The sequence below is a fragment of the Pleurodeles waltl genome, chromosome 10 (genome assembly GCF_031143425.1).
Source record: "Pleurodeles waltl isolate 20211129_DDA chromosome 10, aPleWal1.hap1.20221129, whole genome shotgun sequence".
Lineage (NCBI taxonomy): Eukaryota > Metazoa > Chordata > Amphibia > Caudata > Salamandridae > Pleurodeles > Pleurodeles waltl.
The window spans coordinates 505,706,682-505,734,078 of NC_090449.1; the positions used below are offsets into that span (position 1 = coordinate 505,706,682).

Below are 27,397 nucleotides of genomic sequence, written 5' to 3' on the forward strand. Positions count from 1 at the left end.
TTCTGTTTCTATGAGTTGTTTCTCCCCAAGTTGGGACAACACTTACTCAAACTATATAACTTTTTCACCGATGTTACGGGCCTCTCTCCATCAATGACGAAAGCTGAACTCTCCCTCATCCCCAAGCCGGGTAAGGACCCAGCCCTCTGCTCCTCCTGTCACCCAGTCGCCTTGTTAAACACAGACATCAAGATCCGTAACTGACAAGCCTTCATTTAGAACAGCAAAAAGCCTGGTCTCTCCAACACTGTCTTAATGCAGCCCTGAGACCTCGCCACGCTGACTAAGACGGTACTAGGTATATGGTACAGACTGGCCTCATCCAAGGGCTTAACTACCTTCCCTTCGCTAAATACTTTGCTTTTCCACCAGCACTGTCTTCCCTTGCCATTAGCGACTGGACGAACACAGATTGTAGGACACTGCAAGATCTCTTTCAGGGGAATAGTATGAAGACCTTTGACAACTGCAAAAAGAATATCACTTACTTGACACAGCCTGCCTACAATACCTCCAGCTACGCCACTGGGCCCTGCAGCCCTCCGTATATCCAGAAGTGATCCACCCGTGCACTCCCTTTGAGTCACTTGTCATGGCCTATGATGGCTCATGGGACTTATCTCAAATACATATCACACCCTTCAGTATTCTACACCCCCTTACACTCACTCATACCAGCAAGGTTGGGAGACTACACCTGCAGGTGATATAACACCTAACCAATGGAAGAAGCAATGGCAAGACATACCGAAAACCTATTGCAGTCTTTCCCTCAGGGAAACTGCATACAAGCTCATGTATCATTGGTACTATACGCCCTCTCGCCTGCATGCTATATACCCTGGTGCCACAGAACTCCTGTGGCATGGAGAGCAGGGACTTCTCATTATATTTGGTAGTCCTGTACATTAATTCCCACATTTTGGAAAGAAGTCTTAAGACATAGTGGGATACTCACTCCCAGCCACATATCATATGCAATTCTTGGGCTACGACCCGTACACTTGAACGCTATGACTGATGGTGAATGGACCCTTATCAGCTACATGATACATCCAGCCAGGCAGTTAATAGCACTACTGTGGAAACCAAAATCTACACCATCCATGGCCCAGTGGTTTACTCGCCTGTGGCACAATTTGACCTTCACCGGTGCTAAATTTCAGGTATTCTGGCAACTATTAATACATTATCCCTCTAGCCTAGAATTTGCCTGCTTAAACCTACCAAAACTGCGAGCACTACAACACTTCCTTTGACTCCCTGACAAGAAATCTCCTGCCCCTATCATGACCCGACCCTGTGCTTACCAACAATACATGACCATCCCTGTACTAGTGCATCACAAACTTAATTGGTAGCAGCCCCATTTCCTCATTTCTGGACCTGATTAGTGAATTATTAAGGTTGTCTACTTGCAGTTGCTGCTACCCCCCACTTTGAATTCCCTTCCACTTCCTCACAACCCCTTCCCATTCCTAATCTCCCTATGAAGGCACATGCTGACATATTGACTGTTTGATGATATATGGAGTGCTCTTGTAATTGTCTATGGCCATGTGAATTGATTTAATCTATGTCCAAACTAGTGGGCACCCGCAGTATGGTGCTGATTGTCCTCAGCGTTTAACTTTGCTTTTAGCTGTTCGAACTAATAAGGAGATTACGAACAAAGGTCCACCTTTAATATGATCTCCATTTTTCCAGTTTCCAGTACAATGTTCTTCTCATTTGTTTAATTCAATTAACACGTTAAGAACCTTTATCCAACACACGTTTTGTTGAGATAGCGTTTCGCTCATAACTTTCTCAGTGCTCAATGTTCACAAATATCCCAGTGGTACTATCAAAATTATTCTTTCAAGCATAAAATGAGTCCTTATCCCACTGCATCATCGGCGAGTACTCCTTATCCACATGTATGTTGGCGTCATACACTCAGAAGTGCATTCATGCTCACTCCACCAAAGCCAGGCCAGCTTCAATTTACCTGGCACCCTTATTGTCATCCTTGCATACTTCTGAAATGCATTGTTTTTTGATAAACAACTTTTATTGCTTTTTCCACAAGAAGGCACTTTGCAGGCATTGCAAAATAGAATGGAGAAATTATGAGAAACCGCTTTTGCGTACTTCTCACACCATTCATCATCAATACTTTCTTCCCACATTTCAGCTCCCACCTTTCAGACATCTCTATATATACATAAGGCATCTTACAATTAGACATCCAGTCCAGAGTATTCCCACCATTTACCCCAGGTTTTCATGAATTTTTAGAGCAGCCCGGGTTTTATAAATTGGTGGTTCTTGTTTGGCGCACCAGTCTATCCCAGCACGCCATTGGGCTGTCTGCTGTGAAATCTGGGGTTTTCCACCCCCAGGCAATGTCTCTCTTGGCCAGTAAAGTTGCAAAGCCCACCAAGGTTCTATACCACCAAAAACCACCTATATCCTCAAGCACACCCAACAGCAACAGTTTGGGAGTCTGCTGCACCGGGGTTTCCAAAACAGCCAAAAGCGTTCGCTCAATTGCAGACCAATATCTGGTTATAATGGGACCTTGCCATACCATGTGAGAAAAATCAGCTTGCGGGCCCATACCTCCTACAGTTAGAATAGGGGAGATTAAACTCTGGTACGTCCTGGGGTTGTGACATGTAGCAACCCAAGGGATGTCGTGCCTGAAGGTATTTGTGGAATTGTGTGTGAAGGAGGGAAAATTGGGCCTGCAGGTCTGCAAATGAGTATATGGTCGAACCTTGTCACAGATCAGCCAGTGTGATACGTAATAGGTCCCGCGTGTGCAAGCCCTCCAGCCTCAATACCTGCATGACACGACAGCCGTGCCAGAGAGAACTCTGGCCCGCCAGATGGCCCACCCAGCCCATTAGACAGAGGGCCAAACTCCATATTAAGAAAAAAAAAAAGTACCTTGGTAATCTCTGGAAGCACCGGATGTGTTAAATGACTGTGCAGATGGTCAAGTACACCGTCCAGCCCAAGACTGTCAAGTTCCAGGCGGCATGTGGGGTCACTCCAACCTCCTGTCAGCCAGTCGTTTTCAACCAGGTGATGAGACACTCAGTAATATAGCTGAATGTATACAGCAGCCACCCCACCAACATACAGCAGTCGCTGACATTTGGCATGGGCAATCTTGGGGGAAGTCCTCTCCAGAGAAAAGAATGCATCAGCGCTGTCACTTCGTGGAACCAACCTCAGGGATATAGTATGGGTAATTCTGGAGTGTGTATAAAAACATTGAGACAGTACCATCATCTTGATCAGGGCCATCCTGCCTAGCTAATTAAGGGGTAGTAAATTAGTAGATTGTGCCAGGCTGCCGAACTCTGTTTGGTGTTCTGTATAAGGGCCGTGAAATTTAGGACATTAGCCTGTTCGGTCATCGTGGGTGTTGTGGACAATTATGTATTTGAAGTTAAGACTGCATATGGGGGTATTTAATCACTATCTGCAAGAGGCACTGTCTCTTCATAATGGGACCTGGGATGATTTTTCTGCATTTAAATTATGTCCAAGTCTTGCACCTGGAGAATATTCATAAGATGAGGATTGTTCAGGAAGATTGTGTCCCCCAGAATTATTGTTACCAAAGCTATCTTTTTTCATGATCAACTTGGGAATAGAAGCTTTGAAACAAAAACTGCTGGTGTTCAGATACTTTGATACTGGTATCACAGGACTATGAAGACCCGCCTGTCCATCTGCTGGTAAAAGTACATTAATTTCTCTAATCTGAAAGCTTAGGCCCTAGAGCAAATCAACAACCTCCCCTTTGATATGAAGAACGTGTTTAAACCCTTGCCTGATGGAGTCTTTCATCAATACAAGACTGGTACAACCCTGACAAACTTTTTGACTTGGGTACTGCCAGCCCTCTACCAGCCAGTAAGCTCCTTCCAGTCCTCCAAGGCCATGGATGGTTTGTGCTCCAAGCTCGCTGACTGGAACCTTGTCTAATCCAGGACAGTTACAGTTTAAGAGTATGTGCTTCATATGGAAGAACCATCTCTCTCCCTAAACCTCAGCCAAGGTCCAAGATTTCCAGTGACTCCTTTTGAACCAGCTACCCTTCTCAGCAGTATCTCAGGAAGCCCACTCCATGGATGAAAAGGCTTTGTTTTGGCTTCTTCCCACAACCAGAGTTTTGTAGCAGAAAGGTTCTTTCACACTCTAGATGTCAAGGGAGTGCTTATATACTACACTGATGGAACTAAAGCAGTAGAAACTCCACTCAGATTTTGGTATCCTTTGCCAACCCCCCCCCCATCTCGAAAGCTGACTTTGCCAGGTGGATAGTATCAAACTAAGTATATCAAGCCTAAGTGCACACTTACTGTGCCCCTTAGAGTGCACCACACTAAAAAAAAAAAAACGTTTTGTGACTCTGCACTCAAAAAAAGCTTTTTAGGATAGCATTCCCTCAACATAAATCTGCAAGGCTGGTACTTGGTCAACACTACATACCTTCACAAAGCATTATTGTCATAATGTTTGCACATCAACATGCTTTAGTTGGCCAAGCTCTCTTAAGAACACTTAACAGCTGCATCATCTGCCAGCTATGCACCTCTTTGTAGAAAGACTGGTTAAAAGTCTATGCAGAGCATGTATCTATAGCCACATACTATGAACAGAAAATGTTGCCATTCAACCATCTGTTTATGTGTAGTACTATGTAGTATAGTTAGAGATATGTAGATAGGTAATATAGGTGTATGTATAGACAGTCTTATGTATGTCTACTATTCCTGGGGTATATCCCATCAACAAGGACTCTCCAGCCAACTTGGTCTTGGACTTTTTTTTTTAATCTGACTCCAGGGTAGCTCATTTCCTTGCAGTCAGCCTTGAGGTCTCAGTGCCAGGTGTTTCTTGGCCTTCCTCTTTTTCTTTTCCCTTGAGGTTTACAGGTCAGGGCTTGCTTGGTGGTGTTCGACATGGACTTACAAAGGGTGTGTCCTATGCAGACCCATTATTTTTTTTTTCATGGTTTCTTCATGGACAGGGAGTTGAGAAGTCTGCTACCATAGGTTATTTTTGCTGGTGGTGTTTGGCCAGCGGATTTGAAGAATTTTCCTCAGACAGGTGTTGATGAAGGTTTGGAGTTTGTTGGTGTTGTCTTCCAAGTTTCACCTTCATTGTAATGTCGTTCCTTATGTATGGGGCAGAAACTTGGAGGACTGAGACACTGAACTTAACAGATAATTAATTGTGTCTGAGCCCTACGCTGTAACTATCCTACTCCGGCCCTAATGCCAGCTCAGAGAAGGTGACTCAACATATGACTAACCAGACATTTGTACTACTTTTCTTTCTGGTGCCTTCACCTGTATATCACACCCAAATGCCCCTAACATGGAGGACACGCAGGCAAACCTAGAATACAACAGACTCTTCCCCAGCCTTACTAGCTTTCCAGGAAAACTGACTCCATGTGACTGACTACACTCCAGCCCTATAGGCATTCTGTGTTGCAGAGAGGCTTGCATCACAACTTTTTTTAAGTTTAAGTAATTTTTAAGGGTTTTTTAATGTAAAGTAAGATATAATTATAGTTCCTAACTATAATGTCACTTTAACCTTTCTAGGGTATTTATAGCATAAAGTACTTTATTTTTTTATCGCCATGCATAAATTTAACTCCCTATCATGCATGGCCTTTGGCTGTGCTTGGCCAAATGGCCAGGCATGTGGACAGGCCCTGCAGCCAACACCTCGCAGTTAATTAATCCCCCACCCTGATGGCTCTGGACTGCATGGGGATGGCCGCAGGTAGCCAGTCCCCTGCTGGGGAAGAGGGGGGACCGTCATGTGACCCCCCCGAAGGAATTATTGGCCCAGGGATACCTTCCCCCTGAGTCTGTTCTTTTTAAAAAGGGGAGGGGGAGCGGGTGACCACCCTCCCCAAGCATTCCATTCCACTGGGCCTGGGCCTTCTTTTTTATTAAAAGAATGGTGGGGGGGCGTGCATTGCACCCCCCCCTTTAAGCCATAAATGAGGCCCCAAGGACCTCATCCCCTAGACCAAATACATTGTTATTAAGAGAGGTGTGGGGTGCGGGCTCCTCTCCCGAAGCCCAAAAAAAGAGATGGGTGTGTCCCCTCTCCCCCCCTGCCTCCCCCATCCCCCACCAAGTCTTAATCTGCTCCAGGGACCCCATCTCTCAGGGCCAATGTACTTACTAAAAGGGAGAGGGGTGGACACACGGCCCTCATCTTGAGCTTTCATAGGTCCCAGAGACCCTGTCCTGCAGGGCCTCTTTCCTTTCTGGGTCAGTGCTCCGATGTCCACCCAGAGCACTCATCAAGCAATATGTTTGGGGCACAAGGGGAGCCGGAAGTTCAGGAGTGCAGGCATGGAAATAAAAATCTTGCCACCCGGCTGGAGCATTTTTAGAGCTCCTGCAGAGTGAGAGCAGATGTGCCTTACCTGCTCGTGCTCCTACAGGCAGAGGAAGCATGTCTGCGCCCACCTGGTGGGAGATTTAAAAATGGTAGTGCCTGGTGGGAGCAAACATATGTTTCCCTGCCCACGCTGATGCTGGCTGGAAAACTACTGTGGTGGGCTCCGGGAGAGGTGCAACGTGGTTCCTCACCCTTTTTATGTATTTTGGGCCAGGCCTATTAAGGCTTGGTAAGGAGGGCTGCTGGGACACAGTTGTGAGTCAGCACCGGGGGATGGGGTCCTGGGTCCATGGTTGGCTCAAGAACGTGCTGCATTTCTGCCCATAATTACTATACCTGGCACTGGGGGTTGGCCTACAAAGGCTTGAGGGGAGGGAGGGTGAGTGCCCTCCACTTCCACTTTTTTTCCTTTGAAGTTGGGGACTCTGGGGCCAAAACATCAGCTCTGAGAGGAGGGAGGGTGCACCCCTCCCCTATCCCCCCTTCACTCCTCCCCCCCAATTGTGCGGGCAGGGAAAGAGAGGAAACCTCTGCTTCCAGCAAGCGTGAGCGGTTTGATAGCAGTGTGTTTGCTCTGACTTGGCAGGAGCTGTCAAAGCTTCCGCCAAGACATAGCAAACAGCTATGTCATGGGGGTGGGTACCCTGAGACATAGCAAGAGCTGGCCCTGATCCATTATTTCACAAGGGGAGCCGCGCAGTCTCCCTCCAACCTTAAACTTTGCCCCGGGGAGGTGAAGATCCCTGGGGGTCCGCAATGGACCCCCTTCATTATCTTTTTTTCAGCCCCAGGGAGTTGGCGTTCCCTGGAGCTGCAGGGCTTTTTCATCATTAGCACCCCTTGCATTTATTGATTGTTTAGCCCTGGGGAAGTCTTGGGCACCCCGGGGGGGTGCGGGCCCTTCCCATATTAATTTAATCTTTTCCCCGAGAGAGGTGATAGTCCCTGGGTTGCAGGGGGAGCGTGCCTCCCCCACATATTTATTCAATAAAGCCCCAAGAGAGCCTGAGGGGGTGGCATGCACCCCCTTTGTTTGTTAAATAATGCCCAGAGGACCTGGCCTACCAGGGTTTTTTTTTCCCCAAAACATATGCAGGAGCTTGCACTTTTTTGTTTTTTAATTTTCTGCAAATTTGTTGCAAATTCACTGCACAAGTTATTTGACAGAGTGCTTTTTTCCCCTGCCAGGTCCCTCTGTGACCCCAGCACCAGAGCTAAGGGGTCGGGTGTCCGAACTGTACCAACCTACTGGAGACCACTAGTAGGTAATTCACTTAAAAAATCAAAGGTTACAGGGACGTTATAGTTAAGTTGATGTTTTACCCGTACAAAACAGTAGAAATTCAGCAGTTATAGTTATACTTATGTTCAGAAACTATCACTCATTGTATAAAGTTAATTTCTGGCATGAGTTAGTGCCTTCAGATAAGTATTTCTGTACATATAACGATAACTGCTGAATTTCCATGGTTTTGTACAGGTGAAAGGTCAGCTTAACTATAATGTTCCTGAAACATTTGTTTTTTTTCAGTTAATTTCTATGGTTTTACTAACACACATGTTAATGTAACCAGCGCCTTTGCCACGACCTTTGGCTATGCACAGCATGGAGTTGGATGCAGTGGGTGTTTTTTTTTTTTTTTTTCTTCAATTTTTCGCTGGATCCACTAATCCACTAATCTTACACAGGTGGCCACGCTGAGCCCCACGGAAGATCCACGGATCGGACAAAAAGAATTGAGCAATTTTTTGCCCATTACGGCTCCCTAAGGGACCCTTTTATGTATTCTATGGTGTCAGGATACCGGTATCCTGAGCCCGTATGTGTTTTTGTACTGTTTTTTCCAAGCCGATGTGACAAATAAAATGGCAGTTGCAACTTTTGTGTCCGGTTGCAGCCAGCCAATCTCGGTGTTGTTTTCCCCCACTGATCTGCATCCCTATAGATCTATATTTATTAACCTTAAATAACTTGAATCTACTGAACCGATTTACACCAAATCACAAAAACACAATGACATGCTCTGTCTATGGGGGAAAAAAACACGTTTCGATCGTTGCCATCTTCACTCTTCCTCTTACTCTCTCTCCCTGTCCCTCTCTCTCCCACACACCCTCTCACATCCTCTCACACACACACACTCTCTCGCACACGCACACTCTCACACGAGAGAGAGAGAGAGAGAGAGATTGTCATTACAATGGTCTGCCCATGCAATGACTTCAGAGTCAGACTAGCAAAATATTTGGCACGAAAGTTATAGTTCCATTTGGATGCAGAACAGTCTCACTTCTGGCCTAATGGTCTAGGTCTTGTGCTGTCAGTAGGCTGAAGGTTCAAATCCTAGTATCGCTTGACAGTGTGTTTATTTAGTAGTGTTTTTACTTTTAAACCTTCCTTGTGATGGAACATTCAGGTTTCTTTCCAATCACATGCATAGGTTGACTGTCATAGAGTATGTCTGGAAGCATCACAATGAGGAGTCACTTAAGGTCTAAAGGTTGAGGTCACAGACCCTCACACAGAAAGTTGAGGGTTCTACTCCAGGTATGCCCATTATTGTTTCCTTCTTTAATTTCTTTTAAACTTCAAAAGTAATTTATTTTAAACTTCAGAAGTTTAAGGTTCATACTGAAAGGTGACCTCACTTTTTTAATTGACAAATAAATTTCTTTTCAGTTTGTCCTAAATATCTCATTCTAAGTAGATCATCAATCAAAGCCTAAAAAACTCACTATCACTCTCTCTTTCTCTCTTTTTCAATCTTTCTCCCACTCACACATCCACTTAGACCCTTACAGACCCACTCAGACCTTTGTGCACCCACTCACAGCCCAACTCAGACCCTCACACACCCATTCACAGACCCACTGAAACCCTCATGCACCCACTAAGACACTGACACACTCACACCCCGACAGACACTCTCTAAGCCACTCACATCCAGATACACCCTGTCACACCTATTCTCACACCCAGAGAGACAGGCTACGACTAACTCCTGTGCACATTTAAAGGCCATGCGCAGTGTGGGATTCGGTGGTTAGGGAGGTTGGCTGCAGCGCTGGCCACAGGCCAGGCCCTGCGGCCGAACCCCCGCTGTAGATGGGCGAAGGCTGTGCGCAGCACGGGGTTGGGTGATTATAGGGGTTGACCGCAGTATATGGCTGCAGGCCAGGTTCGGCCATGCGCTGCAGTGGTTCGATTAACGTATAGAAGTGAAAATTACTTATGTTAAACATATAAATTCACTGAAAACAAAGCAAAGGTTACAGGGTTGTTCTAGTTAGGCTCACAATTTAAACGTACAAAATCTTAGAAATTCACCTATTATAGTTAGTTATCTCAAGTAATTATCGCTACTGGCCTAAGGTAACTATAACTTGCGTCCTCTCCATTCAGTGCTAATTACCCCACAAATTACGGCACTCATGACAACTTTCATAACATTATTGATAATATCAATGTAATATTTGAAGTAAACTGTTTGACGACAAACTGTGCATGGCGGTGGCACGAGTTATTGCTACTTGACTCTAACAGGTGAATTTCTATGATTTTGTACATTTAAAATATGAGCCTAACTATAATGTCCCTGTAACCTTTGGTTTTTAAATGAATCTCTGTTTTTTTAAATTCTATTTCCTAACTATTAAGTCCCTGTAACCTTTGTTTTTTTCCAGTGAATATACAAATGTGTGTGTGTGTTAATGAAAATGTAGTAATAACCTCCTATACATTATGTAGTTAGCGTGTTTTGGCTTTCATCTGTGGGATGTCTTTTGTCTTTGTTGCAGTTTCACGGTTATCACCTATTCTTACCTACAAATTTAGATTTTTGATTTCAGTAAACTATTTGATGTGACAACTTTGATGTACAGGGTATGCTTCACTAAGGAATTCCCCTTTGTAACATTTTCTCCTTCTTGCATTAGAAATCTAGCTCATGTTTCCTACAGATCCATCTTTTTTCCTTTTTGGTGTACAACAAATGAGATTTATAACTTCAGGTGTTAATTTTGCTAGGCCAAAGGTAATGCGTAGTTGTTTAATGTATGTCTTTGTTTCACTTGTAAATAATCTTGGTAGCCAGAAATAATTTTGAGCCTGTCCGGCTGTATTTATAAGTTCAACCTTGCTCCCGACTCCTGCCTCAGTTATGCTCCTTTATATTTTTTTATCAGCTCAGGATCCTGGAATCTCTCCAAACCAGTCTCTTTCTGCTGAAAGCGCCAAAGCCTTGACTTCTGGTACCCTGTTAGAGTGTGGGACCGCACCTGTGGAAGCTTGTTGTCTTGTGATCTTGGCGACAGAGAACAAAGTAAGATTGCTTATTATTTTGCAATTTGTTTCCTTACGAAAATGCCCTTCAACTTGCTTCAGCATAAACGTTTAAAAGCATTTATTATTTTCCTAAATGGAAGTGAGGTCTGGATCAGAATCTCTAAACATTAGACTTCGTCTTTTAATGAATTTCCCTTCATAAAATTATATTTGAAGGTCTTTTCAATAAGCCTAACCCTGTCCTCCTGCTGGCCATTGCTGCCACAAACCTCTTCCCGTGGCCCAGTGATAACCATGTCCTTCCTGCTACTCCATCACTTTTCACCAGGTAGTGTAAATGGAGGCAAATGAAGTAGTGCTTGATTCAGAACAAAAACATATTCATGGATATTGTTTCAGTAAATTGAGACTAAGGTTCACTATCATCGCTACAGTTCCAAATTCCTCTCAAAAATCAACTGCCTGATTTGCCTTCAGTAACTGTTCTTTGTTTCAGTTGTTTACTATTTCACTAAATGTATTTTGACTCCATTTTCGTGCATGTGAAACACATCAGCTTCACCAGTGGAGCAAATGTTAAATAGGACATTGTTGAAGGAGAAGCTGTTTTAGATTGTTCATTTTTCAGAATGAAAATTTTGGTGCATGTTTGGGGCTGTACTGCCACTAACCATAACTTCAGCCACAAGAAAATCTAACCATGCAGCTTTAAACAAGCACTATTTCTTTTAAGTAGCATGTAGAATGTGCCTTGAACTAAGAATGTTATTGTTTTGGGTGGGGAGCTGAGCTGCCAGCTGGAAAGCGTAGGTTTGCAGAAGAGTTCCTTGCTCAGGCTGACCAAAGAATAGCACAGACTTGCACTTGTTTAGTATTTAAGAATATTCAACTTTTCATGGTACAAAATTTAACTAATGCTGTTCATCTGTCTTTGTTTTGGCCTTACATTTCAAACAGTGTGTTTGAAATTTAAAATACTTATTCTGTACATTATAGTCTAAAGCACTTGTGGAAACCAGTGACCAAATAAATGCTCACTGACCGAAGGACACCAGAGCTTCATCTTTTCATCTTGGTTTTTCCAGCTCATTCATGTGGCCTCTTTATTTTATTTTAACACATCTCTGCTGGCTAGGATCACTGTTTTTCAGAGAATGCCTAAGACTTACAAGAAAAACAAGAGGTGTTGGAGGTAGAGGAAATCTGCACTGATGAGAAGGGTGAGTACAAGGGAGACATCTTGACTGGTAGCCCACACTACTTAGCATCCAGAGACTGACGTCGACATCAGAGCCACCATTGAAGAGGGGCAGCCGCCAGCCTTCTTTTGACAAAGTCCTGACTTCTTGCTGGAGATATTCATGGGCCTCAAGACCACGGCAACAGATAAAGGTGACTGCAGGTCTTGTTGGCGCCACGCCCTGGAGCAGATCAGACCAGCAGTGCAGTCAAAGACACAAGTATTGGTGCTTTCTGATCTGGTGCTTCTGGTTGACACCAGGAAAGGACGAGAGGCGTCTCAATCGTAATCAGGCACCTAGCCACAACCATGGCGCAGAAGCACCGAAATCTAAGAGCTTTGCTCACCACACCTCCCTGACAACTTTGGCGCCAAAAGTTATGGCGTCCAAGACTGCGGTGTCGGACGCATCGGCTTCCATGAAACAGTGTCTGAAGAGACACTCAGAAAGCTCTCAGAAGGACATTTCGGCATCACGGCCCAATTCGACCTGAGGAAGAGGTTGACCTTTGATTCATGCCAGATCTACAATCTTGCAAACTGCCCAGAAAATGAAGAAACTAGATTTTGAGGAACCTTTCTTACATCCACCACCAAAGAGGCCTATTGTCTTCTAAGGCACCATCCCACTACTACCACCATTACTTTCTGGTGGAGACTTTATAAAGAACAGAAAAGTATTTCCACTATCTACCAATAATAGTCTATGCTAAAACTGTCCATTGATATTTTCAAGGAACCCATTACAAGGGTACTAACCTCTTAGGTGGAAAGATAGTATAAAGCCTCCCCTTCAGACCCACTCTTCTTCAGTGGCATCCATCCCCATATTCCCTAATAATGGCTACTTCATGTACATGCACTTCTTCCTCACAAGGAGAGTAAGAGGATAGAGGCTGCAGGGAAGAGGGTGGCAGTAGGTAATGACAACCTTTGGCGTATCAACAGTTTTGTAGGCCTCCTCTCCAGATACATCCAGACTCTCCATCACCTCTCTGATGAATACTGAAAGAAAGGGGAAGACTTAGTCGCCGAAGGAAAACATCTATCTTATGCGACCATTAGCAGCGCATTGGATGCGGGTGACAAGTCAGCATGGGGTATCAATTCTGCCATCCTACTATGGAGACATGCATGCCTGTGTTTTTCAGGATTTAGGCCTGAGTTGCAACAACACCTGTTGAATGTGGCTTTTGAGGGAAATATATCTCAAGCCATAAGCTCAGTGAAATGTTAGAAAAGATTAAAAAAGCACAGACACAGCAAAAGCGATTGGTGCGCTGCAAACAGCCACCAAACGTCAGTCCTTTCAACAGCACCAGGGAAGGGGTGGAGGCTAAAGCATTTACTACAGATCAGGGGCAATCCTACCACCAACAGCAACAGACTTACCACCAACAGGGAGGAAAAAGGAATTGGAAGAGGTTCATAAAGAGGTAATGGAATCAGGGGAATGATGGAGGTGCACCCAATAAATGGCGCTGCCTCTCCCACCAAGCAGTGACTCCCCTTTTCACAGACTGTCTGATGGTAGTAGGAGCTCAACAGCGAAGACAGGGTAACAGGTTATTTATGTCTTCCCTTATCTAGATGATTGGTTGACAAAGAGTGCAGACGGTCAGAGTCAGGATATACAAGCTACAAAATCCATGTTCCATGGATTAAGTTTCACCATGAATGGGATGAAGTCACATCTGGGAGCACCTCATATCTAACCCTTCTTGGGGGCAATTCTAAACCCTGTGACTGCCAAAGCCTACCCTAATCCTAAAACAGTTCTCAGTTTCCAGAATTAACTGGCTCTTTTTAAGCCACATTGTCGTCTGCCAGTCAGGATGGTAATGCGTCTTCTAGGCACGATGACCTCTGACGTATCCATTGTACCCAATGCAAGACTGCACATGTGCCCCTTATTGGAATGCTTAGTGTCACAGTGTTTACAAGTGGAGAGCACTCTTGAGGATCTAGCATTGATTCAGCCCACAGTTCCTCATTCCCTGCAATGGTGGAACAGCAACGATCTTCTACAGGAAAAGGATTTGAAGGACCCAGCTCTGCAAGTGACCATTACCACAGACACAAGCTGGAGCACACGTGGAAAATTACAGTAAACGGTATATAGACTACTTAAAGAGTTCATCACATCTGTTTTCTAGAGCTCCTTGCAATACAACTAGCACTGAATGCCTTTCTATTGTGCATCCGCCGCAAGCTAGTCCTTAGAAAAACAGACAGTACAACAGCAGTGTATTACATTCAAAGACAAGTAGGCACTGTTCTGTACTGCTGTTGCAGTGCGGAGCATATAGAGATGGGCATTAAAACACCACATTTAATTTATGGCAGAATATTTCCCAGGAGTGAAAAAATACTTTGCTGACCTTCTAAGAAGGAAGCAGCAGCAAGTCCGTATGTGTGAACTCCACCCACAAGTCCTTCACTGGTAATTTCAAATGTTGGGGAACAGCAAAGCTAGATGTCCATAGTAGTGGAAAACTGAAAATGCCAACACTTCGCATCCAGGTATCATCACCCACAGTCACTAGGCAATGCACTGTGAGTGAATGGATCGTGGATATTGGCAAACGCTTGTGTAGAAAAAGCTGATCTAAAAACTTTATTCCAAGCATCTGCAACACCCAGTGAAAAGCCACTGTGTAAACTGAACTGCTTAACAGTCTACGCACTGCATGTGTAAGTACAGCCACTCATGCTATGAATGGATTATGTTACTTACCTTGTATGCATCTATTAAACTCATGTAGTGCTGTAGATTCACATGCACCCACCCACCTCCCCGGAAGTCATTGGTTGTTCCAGATAATGTCCACATTTTGTTTTTAGAAATTCTCTTTACTTACACTCATTCTGCACAGATAGCATTCTGAACACTATGCAGCATCACTTCACCTGCACATGGTGAATGAAAAATGATCTGACAATGGAACTGATGAACATGCATGTTGTCTCAAAGTCGTCACTGTATTTTGTGACTCAAAAGACATCTATGAAGAAAAACTAGTTGTAAACTTCAGAGCCCAACACTAAATGGCAGGTGTGTACATATCACAGCATGTGAATCTAGAGCACTACATGCGACGAATAGATTCTTACATGGTAAGAAACATAATCTGTTTACATCTAGAATTGACTCAAACACAAAACATTTTAAAGATGAACACATTTAAAACATACGCTGTTGACTGATACTAAGTAAATAAGGCATGCCGCTTGCACGTTTTACATTTTTTATAGGTCATGGTTTAATATTAATGCTCATGTGAGAGTGATTGATGACTTTGGTTCTCACCCATATATAGATCTCAATTGTATCCTCTAGCTTTGAAAAGCACCCAATTTAACACCTTTAAATGTTATTTAGAAATGGGCACCAAGGCAGTAGTGCACCGAGGCTCAAGTGAAAGGGTTGCCTGTGCTGAAAACGTTTTGCTGACCATTAGCACCTGCTGGCATATGCAAATATCTGAGTGCGTATGTTTTAAAGAATGCCTCAGCTCCTTGATATCTAACACACAAAAGGCTATGGAAGAAATTCTTGCAATTTGTTTTGCATTGACAACCGCTTAGTGTAGCATTCTAAGTCATTGTTCCTTTGCCTACCACACCGTCTCAGATTAAACCCAGCTTTATGCATATTTAGCCTTGGTTCTATTCTAATAGGAACAGTCCTGCACCAGTCACTGGGTCAGGTCTTCTGTTAACTGGAACACAAGCAACCAAAGACTGGTTTCAGCCTGGATAGTCTTTTTCAGTCAGTGCAGCTTGGTTCCAATGGCACAGTGAGGAAGGGACCCACGTCTGGGCATAAGGTGGGCTTTGTCTAGCGTGAAAATAGTGGGCCAAAGACATTGTGTTGGAATGCTACCCCTAGAACTTACAGCACCTACTTCAGAATAATTTTTGGTGTTTCAGGAAACTGTTCACAAGCCAAGAAACCCGTACAGGAAAAAACAAGGCACCACTTTTATTCTATAGAATACAAATTGTTCAACATAACCTCTATATAAAAATATAAACAATGGTATTTTGTCATGCCACCAAACTAATTTTGCTTTGTGGCAGTAAAATTGGTGGAGCTTTAATGTAAAGGGCTGCACAATACAAAGCATATAAATTATGTACTACCACAAAAAGGCACATGACAAAATGATAGGTGAGATAGAAAGAAGCTATACATTAAATCACATTAATAGCAGTCAATGGCGAGGGTAGTAAATATATATCAATAAGAGACCTCATTATCCATGTGAGAGCAGAAAGCCCCCTGGTGATTTGAGCAAGCAGCAATTAATACAATCATAGCAACACATCTTTTTTGTGAACTTCACCTTGTATTCAAGTGCTGGTGGTATCTCTGTCCGCTCCAATCTCTGCTAGTAAGGAAAGTTAAGTAATCAGCGTTTAAGACAGGGGGTGGGTGTTGGCCCCAGTGACTGCACAGAGTTGCCATGGCCAGGAGCAGCAGCATTGCAATCAAGCGACTAACTCTGGGAGGAGCATCTTTAACATAATCTAAGAGGGCCACCACTAGGCTTCTCTGGGGGTAATGGTCTGTGATAATGGTGATGGTGTTAAAGATGCCAGAGCAGAATTGGGCTACTGTGAGAAAATCTCACACAAGATGTTAGAAGGAGGCTTTGTCAGTCGCCATCTGCAACATCATCCACCCTCTGAGAGCCCCATCTTCTTGTAACTGAATGAGTATTCGGTACATTCTGTGTGTACATTCAATATGCAAGAAACTGAGTATAATCAGGCAAGAGAACACTGATATGGACACTGTTATGGAGTTTTCGGAGGTGGGTAGAGAGATTTAATTCTGCTTCCCAAGTGAGATGAGTCCTCTCTGTGCCTATAGGAGATTTCTCCTGCATAGTGACGTGTAGGTCAGTTATTAATTTATGAGACAGATTTGTTAGCAAGATATCTAGTGCATGCAAAGTGGGCAGGGGTTCTGGAAAGGTGCCATAGGGGGATCGGAAGCAGCTCAGAATCCATGGAATGAGCAGACATCAAGTAAGTTATGATGTGGGTATGATGTGAATATATCTTGTGCTGTGAGGAATAGCCCCTTTGGGTAGAGGTCACCAAATGTGTGGAATTCTAGTTGTATTAACTAATGGCAGGCACCCCCAGCGGGCTCAGCAGGCACTTGGGTGTCTAACCAGTGCTATGTTTGACAAATAGAAACAGTCATTTCATATCTATAGACATAGTCAATCCCAGGCGCACACCTTGTGGGCCACAGTTGTACAGAACAGTGCTCAAGCGGAGGGGGCTACGCTATCTGATTCGACATCTATGTGTGGCTGGAATGGGGAAGGGTACAGCTGTAAGTGTGGAAACTGCTTGGGCGCAATGGTAGTACAGGTCCATATCAGGGGAGCAGAGTATGCTGTGTTCGAAAGGTAGGGTAAACATTTCTCACATAACTCTAGGCCGCTTGCAAGCCTTGGCCAGCGCTAGGATGTTAGTCGGGAGTCCTCTAAGGCAGTGGTTCCCAACCTTTTGATTTCTGTGGACCCCCACTTTAACATTAATGGAACCCAGGGACCCCCACTGAATCATCATTGGAATCCGGGGACCCCCGCCTGAGTCATTACCGGAAGCTGGGGGCCCAATTTGTCAATATTTGTTCATATTTTTTAATTTTCTAAGCTCCCTCGGACCCCCTGAGAAGGCTTCACGGACCCCCAGGGGTCCCCGGACCACAGGTTGGGAACCACTGCTCTAAGGAATTGTACTGTAACAGGAATGGGAATATTAATAAACAAATATAGAAATATGGGAAGGACTCTCATTCTAGCAATTGCCATCCTCCCAACAATTGACAGTGGCAGTCTGGACCAGCCCGCAATTTGCTTCTCTAGCCAGGTCATTAGCCTACTGTAGTTTGCCCTCCAGACTTCATTTATATCTCTGGTTATTTATATACCAAGATAGCAAACTGGTTCAGTTTCCCATTGTAAGGGATAGTCTGAGTCAAAGTTGTCAGTCACTGTAGTGAGCGGGAAGGTCACAGATTTAGACCAGTTAATATGAATAGCTGCATGACCTCCGAACCTGATAATCTCATAGATCATAGTAGAAACGTTATCCTTAGGGTCCTGAACGTAGTGTGTGATATCTGCTTACATGGAGACCAGTATCCCTCTGGCCATGAAGGCTAGTCCTGTGTGAAAGTGATCTGCAGCAACCACTCCACCAAGGATTCCATTACAATGGCAGAAAGGGTGGGTGATAAGTGGCATCACTGTCTAGTCCCCCTAGAGATGGCAAAAGGAGGGGTAGTCTCCCCCTTGTTATGCAGCCTAGCATGTAGAGTAGTTTGATCCAGCTGAGGAAGCAGGCTCTGAACCCTGTACTTGTCAACAGATGAAAGAAATAGGGCCACTTTAGAGAATCAAAGACCATGGGGACATCAAGTAAAATCGTGGCCACACTAAGCTGAGTGTCTCTGGAGTGAATAAATGTGAACATTATGTGCTTTCTGTGCCCAGAAATAAATCTGGACTGGTCAGGATGAATGATGCCCGTAGGAGTGGCAGTAAAGGGGTCACAGTCAGTTTTGCAAGAATTCTGTTGTCTACGTTATTCATCGAAAGTGGGTGAAAAAGAGTCCTCGATCTTCCGGTTTTCCAGGTTGCAGGATGGTAACAGTTACTGCTTTGCATAGGGGGGTTTAACTTGTTGATTTGAAACACTTCTTCATATACTGCTAACCGTTTAGGGGCTATAATCTGAGCGTATTATTTATAGAAGAATGTGGTCAGTCCGTCTAAGCCGGGCGCTTTATCTACAGTCATACTCTGAATAAACTACACTATGTCCTGTTTAATGAAGGCGGCATCTGAGTTTTGTCAGTGGAGATCTTCCAGCCAAAGAAGTTGAATGAAGTCAAAGAATTTGTTTAGGTGCTCAGGGTCATGCAGCGCCATTGAGCGGTATAAAGTAGCAGAGAAAGTAGTCATAGTGTGCGTAACACCGTTGGGATCAGTATGAATGCTTTGTTTGTTGAGATAAGTTCCAGAAATTAATTGCGGGCCCAGGTTTTGCAGAGGAGACTGGTAAGAGTTTTGTCAGCTCTGTCTCCCTCTCTCTAGCTGCTGCCACATCATATTCAACAAGTTTGTCTAATGGAAACAAGTATGCCTTCGTTCTAGTCTCGAACAAGTGTACGAATATCTGTTTCCAGTCGGGCAAGCTACTCTCATCACCCCAGCCTGTTTGAATGTTCAAGCTCTGTGCGTAACTGCCTTGAACACCTCCAAAGTGTGGAGACTAACTCTACTGAATGAGCATTGGTGAAATAATAATTCGGGATTTCTGATTTAATTTCTTTGTATGAGGCAGGGCCTTTGAGGACATTAGAGGAAAATCTCCACAAGAAGACCCTGCTGCGGGAAGAGTAATTTTTTTAAGGACTAGGGCATGGTCTGGAAGTGTTCTGTGGAAGTGCTCAACCTTAGTGGTACCGGGAACTACGTCTTTCCTGATGAGCCAATAGTCAATCCTAGACCAAATGTGTATGGGAGCGCCCTCCTTACATTGAGAGTTTTAGTTTTTTTATTTGCCATATGTCTGAGATCACTCTCTCGCATGGCAATTTGTAACTGGGCTGCAGCCCTGGGTTGCGTACGTCTGGTATCACTGGATCTATCCACTAGATGATCAAGAATAGCACTGAAGTCTCCATCCCAGAGTACTGTCCTGGGGACATCAAGGATGAAATGCCACACCTCCAGAAAGAACTTAGAGCTGTTTACATTGGGCCCATATACGTAGGCTAGGGGACTGGACTGCCCGAGAGTGTGCCATAACATACCTGCCTTGTTTTCCACTTAAGTTTGTGTGTGTATGCCACATTTCCGGATAAGAATAGCTACTCCATGAGCATTATTTGGCCATGTGAGTTTCTGCAAACCAGGACATAGATGGGGCTGGCTAGCATCAGTCAGGTGAAGTTCCTATAAGAAGCAATTATCAGTGTTGTGCCTGCGAAGATAGGCAAAGATATGTCAAGCCTTATGCTGATCGATCAACCCACAGACATGCCAGGTCAAGCGCCTAAAAGTAGCTGCAGATAATATAGGGGATGTGCTCTAAAGATAGGGTCCAGATGATGATGTGTCCTGACCCTGCGCATTGAAACCATTACACATGCATTTAGTTGTGTACATTAGAATAGTCTGTAGAGAAACAAAAAAAAAGTAAAACAACAAATACCTGTCTCCCCTCACCCACTCCCAACATCCCAGTTCCCTATAAACATGTAGGAATACACCCTTGGGCCACAAGTAGACCAAGTGAACAACCCAGTGATCACAAAACTGGGTGGCCGAGGATAAGGCATAGAAGTATCAGAAGGCTAAAGTATCATGAATTGAAAAAAAGCCCTAAAATGGCTTGTGGACCGGCATTTACAAACAAGGGTATGCCAGGTCTGCCAGCAGCAGACTATACAGACTGGGCATACCCTTGTGTGCTCAAATTGATTTGGAGGCGCACTCCAGTGTCATGAGATGGGCGCAACCTTGGCATCAAACTTTCTTGTCCCCCCCCCCCCAACTATAGGTCTCATGCCACGTGTTCAGGGCATCCCTCAGTCATTATCAATAAGATGTCCACCAGCATTTCTGGTGAGACTGTGCTATTCACCTCAGGGCCTGCCAGTTTGCACAAGTATTTCACAGCAGCTCTAGGGTTCGTAAAGTAGTTTATCCTACCATTGACAGTAACCCGCAGCATAACTTGAGTAGATAATGGAGTAGGTGGCACCATTCTTCTGGATGAGACGCTTGGCTGCCAGGAACTCTCAGCGGGTGAATTGGACCGCAGGCTTAAAATTAGGGAACAGGAAGATAGAATTGCCCTGATACTGAGTATCACGTTGTGCCCTAGCGAGCCTGAGAATGGTGTCCCTGTCCTTGTTGTTAAGCAAGAGTGCCATTAGTGGTCACACAGGTGCATCAGGTGAAGGCCTGGGACGTAGAGCACATGTGTGACGATATATGATAGGGCATCGCGTGTTCCGGGTCTTCATTTCCAGTTTACAACTTGGTGATATCTTGGACTGATTATTGTGTTTACACATGGTGAGGTATGGGTGAATGTGCCACTCAACAGAAACCAAAAGGTTGGATGTAGGTAGGCAGTGCGACTGGCTTTGATTGATAATCTATGTATGTTGTGCCCTGGTCCAGCACTACAGGTAGTTCATGAGGCACAAACATATCCATGTCCCTGAGTGTCAGTCAGACCACTTATGAGCGTTCGCCCTCACCGCCCTATACTCAGCGGCTGTCCCTACTCCTGTGTACTACAGTCTCTGAGTTCAGTTGGGCAGCCAGACAAACCTCTGTCGATTTCCCCCGGGGCCTTTAGGTTATGAACTGTTGCTCAGGGAAGGCTGGAGCTCTTCCCAGGTCATGAGCCCCAAAACAATAATGCTTGATGCTTTGATAAGCTTAGCTGTTCTGTTGTTCCTGTTGGGGGCCCGACGAGGGCCTCAGGTGTCCACGCCAGATACAGCTGGAGACAGAGCACCCATGCTGTTTCCAGCTGCATCTCACCAGCCTGGCCAGCCCACTGCAAGCCATCATCATTTGACCCAATGACAGGTGCCAGAAGTGTTCCCCATGCTGCAGAGGGAAGGTAGGAGCTCTGGCTCCTGTCTGATATCCTGATATTCTGGGCCCAAACCAAGCCGCAACTCAGTTCCAAAGGAGCCACACAGAATTTCTTGCGTGCGCTGTTCCTTGCAGAGATTAACGGACCAGGCAGCTTGGGGATATAATTGTCTAGTCGGGTGATGGGCAGGGTGGATGTCTCGAGCCCTCCAAGGGTGGATAAATGACAAATTGATACCTGAGCTGCCAGAGCCTCTCTAGGCTGCGGCCATCTTGCTGCTTGACTCTCAGGCTTCCTCAAGATGGAACTTCTACCTAACTTCCACGCGGCATGGCATGCTATCTTTAAAACAGATGCCCTGAGCAGTGTGTTGTTATGGAAGCCACCAGTAGGAATTCAGTGAGGTCCTGGAGCTTTCAGAGGTCTTTGACCCAGTATTACTTCTTAGACTTCTTTGTCTGTGAACTCAAAAGTACACTCTGAGATGTCCTCGCGTATTGGAAACTTGACTGTCACTGTAGTGAAGTGGTCATGTATGCCATGCTTTTCCAAGATGCTCCCCTCTGATAGGCCGCAGTGGATGCTTTCTTGAACATTGAAGAAAAATATTTAATCCAATCTTCTGAATTGATTTCTATCTCCAAATTAGTTGGGGAACCCTCCATCTCCCTCAGAACAATATCCAAAATTACTTTGGATCTTTATCCTTGGTTGCCAATTGAAACACCGCCAGGCTTTATATTTTAGCTGCCCCTTTTTAATACTTGATTGAACATTTATAAGCTTGTAATAAGGGTTTGATAAGATATTTGCGCCCTCAGGATTGCTCTGTGTGAGCCTGAGAACATTTGTTAGTACAGCTTCTGTTTTAAGCATTTGTCATCAAACCATTCAAGAAGTGTTGCCCACTACCTGGCTGGTTTGGTCATGGCACCTGCTTTGAAAAGGTTAATTGAAACTGAATTTAGTAAAATCTCTAGGCCACAAATGGCACCTTTTTCAAACAATGCCTCCATTGTTCTTATAAACCTTGACATTTTTTATTCCAAATCTCACTAACTTCATTGCCAAGTTAGGCATGGAGCTTGCATTCATAGAGGAGTTGCTTCCGATTCGACTTAAGGGCTAGGTTGTCAGTCTCTAATTAAAACTGTACTTTGGGCAAACACAATTGACCATCGAACAGAAACAATTTTGAGGTTAGCGGTCGTTGTCACTTTAGACCCTTCTATCTGTATTCAAGTTGAAGACAAGGTGCCATAAGCTCTAAGCTTAATAGAATGTAATATATATTAGACTTGCGCATCTGGGAGAACTGAAGCCATTCTTGGGCAGTGTATCAGATGGTGTACTGCGATTAAGCATAAATAGGGCACTGGCTGCCATTAGTCTACCCAGTGTTTGGCCTGGATTTGTTTTCCTGAAATCAATTGCTGAAATAGTTTGTGACCAATAGTCATTTGTATCCGTCTTTCCTTATATTACGTGTCTATATAACAGAATATAAACTTTGACGATGTCAAACAACAAAGTCTCCCTGGATGTTTTATGTTATTGATTTTTGTGCCTAACTATGATTTAAGTAAAAGGTGTGTCACAATCCAGATAGTTAATCCTCCCTCTGGTCTTCCCTTGTTCTGTTTAATCTCTAGAATGCTGTATGCATAATATCTGTCCAAATCTACTTCTTCCTTCACCCAGGCTTCTTAAAAGAAACAAATGTAATGACATTTTATGAAAGTAACCCAATCTTTGTCATCATTTTAAACTTTGAGCCCAGCAATATATGAACCTAATACTTTGCGTAGCTCATGACCAGGTTGGATAGAAGGATTGTCCTGTGACTGTCGATTTGAATGTCTGCTTAGTGTTGCTGATAGCCAGATGTTCTGAAAGGTAAGGATTCCCTCCTCCTCGTGCTTTGGTAAATTAGAATTTTCTGATTTTGCAGATCTCCATATTATAAATAATTAATAGTTGGACCACATGCTGAACTGTAGGCAATTTGAGTATTGTGTGGTTCATGGCTAGGTTAGCATCCTCCAAGACTTCTAAGATCCTCGGATAAGGCTCATCTGTTCCTCGATGGAGATTCATTCCCCTATCTCCTATAGTATTTATTTGGCTCACAATTAAGTATGCCAAAATATGGTTTAACAACTGTTTCATTTTGCTCTCAGACTTCACTAAGTTAAGGAATCTCATAAATACTAAATCTTTGAATGAGGCTTGCTTCCGCCCTGGTAGGGATTTAATTGTTTTTAGTATGTTCCCACTGATTGAGAGGGTCCCCTCAATCGAAACCTTGGTATAAAGAGTAAGGTATTGGGTTGCCTCTTCTGTGGGCTGAGATGAAACAGCATCATCTTTGAGAGTTTTAACATGGTGAATCTTCTCTGTCAATCAACACCCCGAGCCTGATCCATGCTTATATCTTTTTTCCTTGAATTGTTGGATAGTCAATTTTCCTACGTGTCAGGTTATTGTCCAAGAACTGAGGGTCCATTGACTGAACTTCATTTGCTAATTAAATTCAGTTTGCTGGGATTGAGCTTTCCGATATCGTTAACATATTGCCTGAGTTCATAGAGGTCTGTGATGTGTAGGTGTTAATATTATAAGGTTGCGTTAGAATTATATTTGAAGATGGACTATGAAGAGGGATACTATTATTAATAGTTTTTGTGGAAAAAGCAAATGGTACTGGATAATTTCAGATGGAAGAGCCAGTGAAACACTGAACTTCGTTCTTGCTTTGTCAGGCCCTTGGATACTTTCTGCTATATGTTGGCCTCAACCTGTCTTTGGGTCTTCACCAGTGAGAGCTCCTTAGCTGAGTTTTTGTAGTAGATCGAAGCGAATACATTTTGAGATAGATCAAGCAGTTTTTTACCCTTAGTATCTCTTAAACCAGTTGGGTTTCTGTGCACATAGGTATGTTTATTACAGGACTTACCACATAATAGTTTGGGTTTCTTATTCAGAAATCTTTGATTTCCTGGGTAGCCATGCAGCCTGACTGGGAATTATCATCTCCATCAAGTTTAGTGGGAGAACCACCCTTGAATTCGATCTTCCCATGGATTTGTTTTAATATCTTTAGTGCAGTTGTTGCTTATTTGTTTTTTTGGCAATTTTTTGTCTAACTTGGCGATGATCATTGGTTCCCTGGTCGTTTTTTTTTTTTAAATCTTTACTGGCAGCTAATTTACATGGATAAGAATTTTCAGTTGTGATGCTCTCCCCTTACATTCTGTTAATTTTGATTGTTTAGCCCGTTGGACTTCCCCTATTTTATCTAGGATTTGCTGAACAGTTACAATGTTCATAGAAAGAGGGCATTTTTATTTATTTATTGCACTGGCTCCTCCATCGCCTTCATTCTTTTTTCAGTTACAGCAATGTGTGTTGATATTTTCAGCATGATCTCTATTTGGACATCACACTTTGCTGTATGTGTGATTAAGACCCCTACAATTATATTCAAGGTCCTGCACATTGTTTTTATTACTGAAATTATTGGTTGAGTCTGCAAAGTTCCTGGAGTCACAAGGAAGTGTTTTCTGGAGTCCGGGCCCACTTGTGTTGGACATGTGTTAGTGGGACAAATTAGAGTACTATCGAAGATGCCAGTGGTGTAATAATCTATGAAGGCAGGTATTTGTGAGAACTAGACCTTTCTCTACCATTTGGATTGGGTCTTCTACTTCAGTTAGACTCTCTGCCTTTTTATGTCCTGGTGAGAATATACTGGCTATATTGTAACTCACATTGTCCCCTTTTATGGCAGGATGGGGACTGCACATGAGGGAAGCGAGCAATTTATTAGCTTCAGAAAGTGCCCTATGTATTTCTACATGCACTGTGTTTTAATAATTGCATGGGTAGAGGGACTATTCAAAGTACCCACGAAATGATTTAGAGAAGGTGCCATTGGTATTTGTGTTAATTTGACGTTAGGCCTACAAGGTTCACCCTTAGAGAATGTTTTAGGATTTTAAACTACTAAAGCTGTATCCATTTTTTTTTTAACCCATCTTGAATGTGTGTGCATTGCTTAGCTCTGCCATCCTGCCTTGCTATAAAGCATTTTTAAAATAAGGTGTTATTTTGTTGAAATGTATCTTTGGTTTAGAAGGCAGGTCTGCAGGTGATTGGATAGTGATTGATGTAAATTTCTTCTTGTAAGTGAGATGGGGAGGGTGAGATTATGTTGCTAATTAAGAAAAGAAGATCCACTTATCCTTTGCTCCCATTTTAGCTCTCTATTGCTGTAGTTTGACCATAGCATACAGCAACCTCGTCCTTGTAGCAGCACAGTTTGACCAGAATTCTCAATTTGGATCATGTAGATCTTGTGATCAGTTTTCTACCCAATAAGTCTGAGTTCTTAAGTTTGAAATGAATGGCCGATTAATTTGGTGTTCATATTTGCTCGTCTTTTGCAGTTTCTAGTACCTAATAATAATCTTGTAAGTGACGTCTACTCACCAGAATCCACCCTTGCTTTAATGTTAAAATTAGTGGTTGTAACAGCTTGCATGCCAAACCCTGGTTTTGAGCTATGGGGCTAGTTAATCTGGCCCTTCATTCCTTTCTGCAAGACAAAGTCCTGCACAGTGGTAGATGGAACGTGAACTGGAGGAAGATGGAAGATGAAATAGTGGGGACGTTGTAAGGAAATGCCTCCTTGGCATGGTTGCCCCCTGACTTTTTGCCTTTGCTGATGCTATGTTTACAATTGAAAGTGTGCTGAGGCCTGCTAACCAGGCCCCAGCACCAGTGTTCTTTCCCTAACCTGTACTTTTGTATCCACAATTGGCAGACCCTGGCATCCAGATAAGTCCCTTGTAACTGGTACTCCTAGTACCAAGGGCCCTGATGCCAAGGAAGGTCTCTAAGGGCTGCAGCATGTCTTATGCCACCCTGGAGACCCCTCACTCAGCACAGACACACTGCTTGCCAGCTTGTGTGTGCTAGTGAGGACAAATGAGTAAGTCGACATGGCACCCCCCTCAGGGTGCCATGCCAGCCTCTCACTGCCTATGCAGTATAGGTAAGACACCCCTCTAGCAGGCCTTAGAGCCCTAAGGCAGGGTGCACTATACCATAGGTGAGGGTACCAGTGCATGAGCATGGTACCCCTACAGTGTCTAAACAAAACCTTAGACATTGTAAGTGCAGGGTAGCCATAAGAGTATATGGTCTGGGAGTCTGTCAAACACGAACTCCACAGCACCATAATGGCTACACTGAAAACTGGGAAGTTTGGTATCAAACTTCTCAGCACAATAAATGCACACTGATGCCAGTGTACATTTTATTGCAAAATACACCCCAGAGGGCACCTTAGAGGTGCCCCCTGAAACTTAACCGACTGTCTGTGTAGGCTGACTAGTTCCAGCAGCCTGCCACACTAGAGACATGTTGCTGGCCCCATGGGGAGAGTGCCTTTGTCACTCTGAGGCCAGTAACAAAGCCTGCACTGGGTGGAGATGCTAACACCTCCCCCAGGCAGGAGCTGTAACACCTGGCGGTGAGCCTCAAAGGCTCACCCCTTTGTCACAGCCCAGCAGGGCACTCCAGCTTAGTGGAGTTGCCCGCCCCCTCCGGCCACGGCCCCCACTTTTGGCGGCAAGGCTGGAGGGAACAAAGAAAGCAACAAGGAGGAGTCACTGGCCAGTCAGGACAGCCCCTAAGGTGTCCTGAGCTGAGGTGACTCTAACTTTTAGAAATCCTCCATCTTGCAGATGGAAGATTCCCCCAATAGGGTTAGGATTGTGACCCCC

At 44.1% G+C, this 27,397-nt stretch overlaps 1 protein-coding gene across 6 annotated transcripts in view; it reads left to right on the forward strand.

Annotated features, from left to right (window-relative positions):
- Nucleotides 1-27,397, forward strand: part of CCM2 (CCM2 scaffold protein) — a 326,059-nt gene that overhangs the window by 247,523 nt on the left and 51,139 nt on the right. For all 6 annotated transcript variants that reach the window (XM_069210904.1, XM_069210900.1, XM_069210899.1 and 3 more), the window contains one exon: nucleotides 10,618-10,754. In XM_069210904.1, coding sequence (XP_069067005.1) covers nucleotides 10,618-10,754 — 137 coding nt within the window. The remainder of the gene's footprint in view (nucleotides 1-10,617; nucleotides 10,755-27,397) is intronic.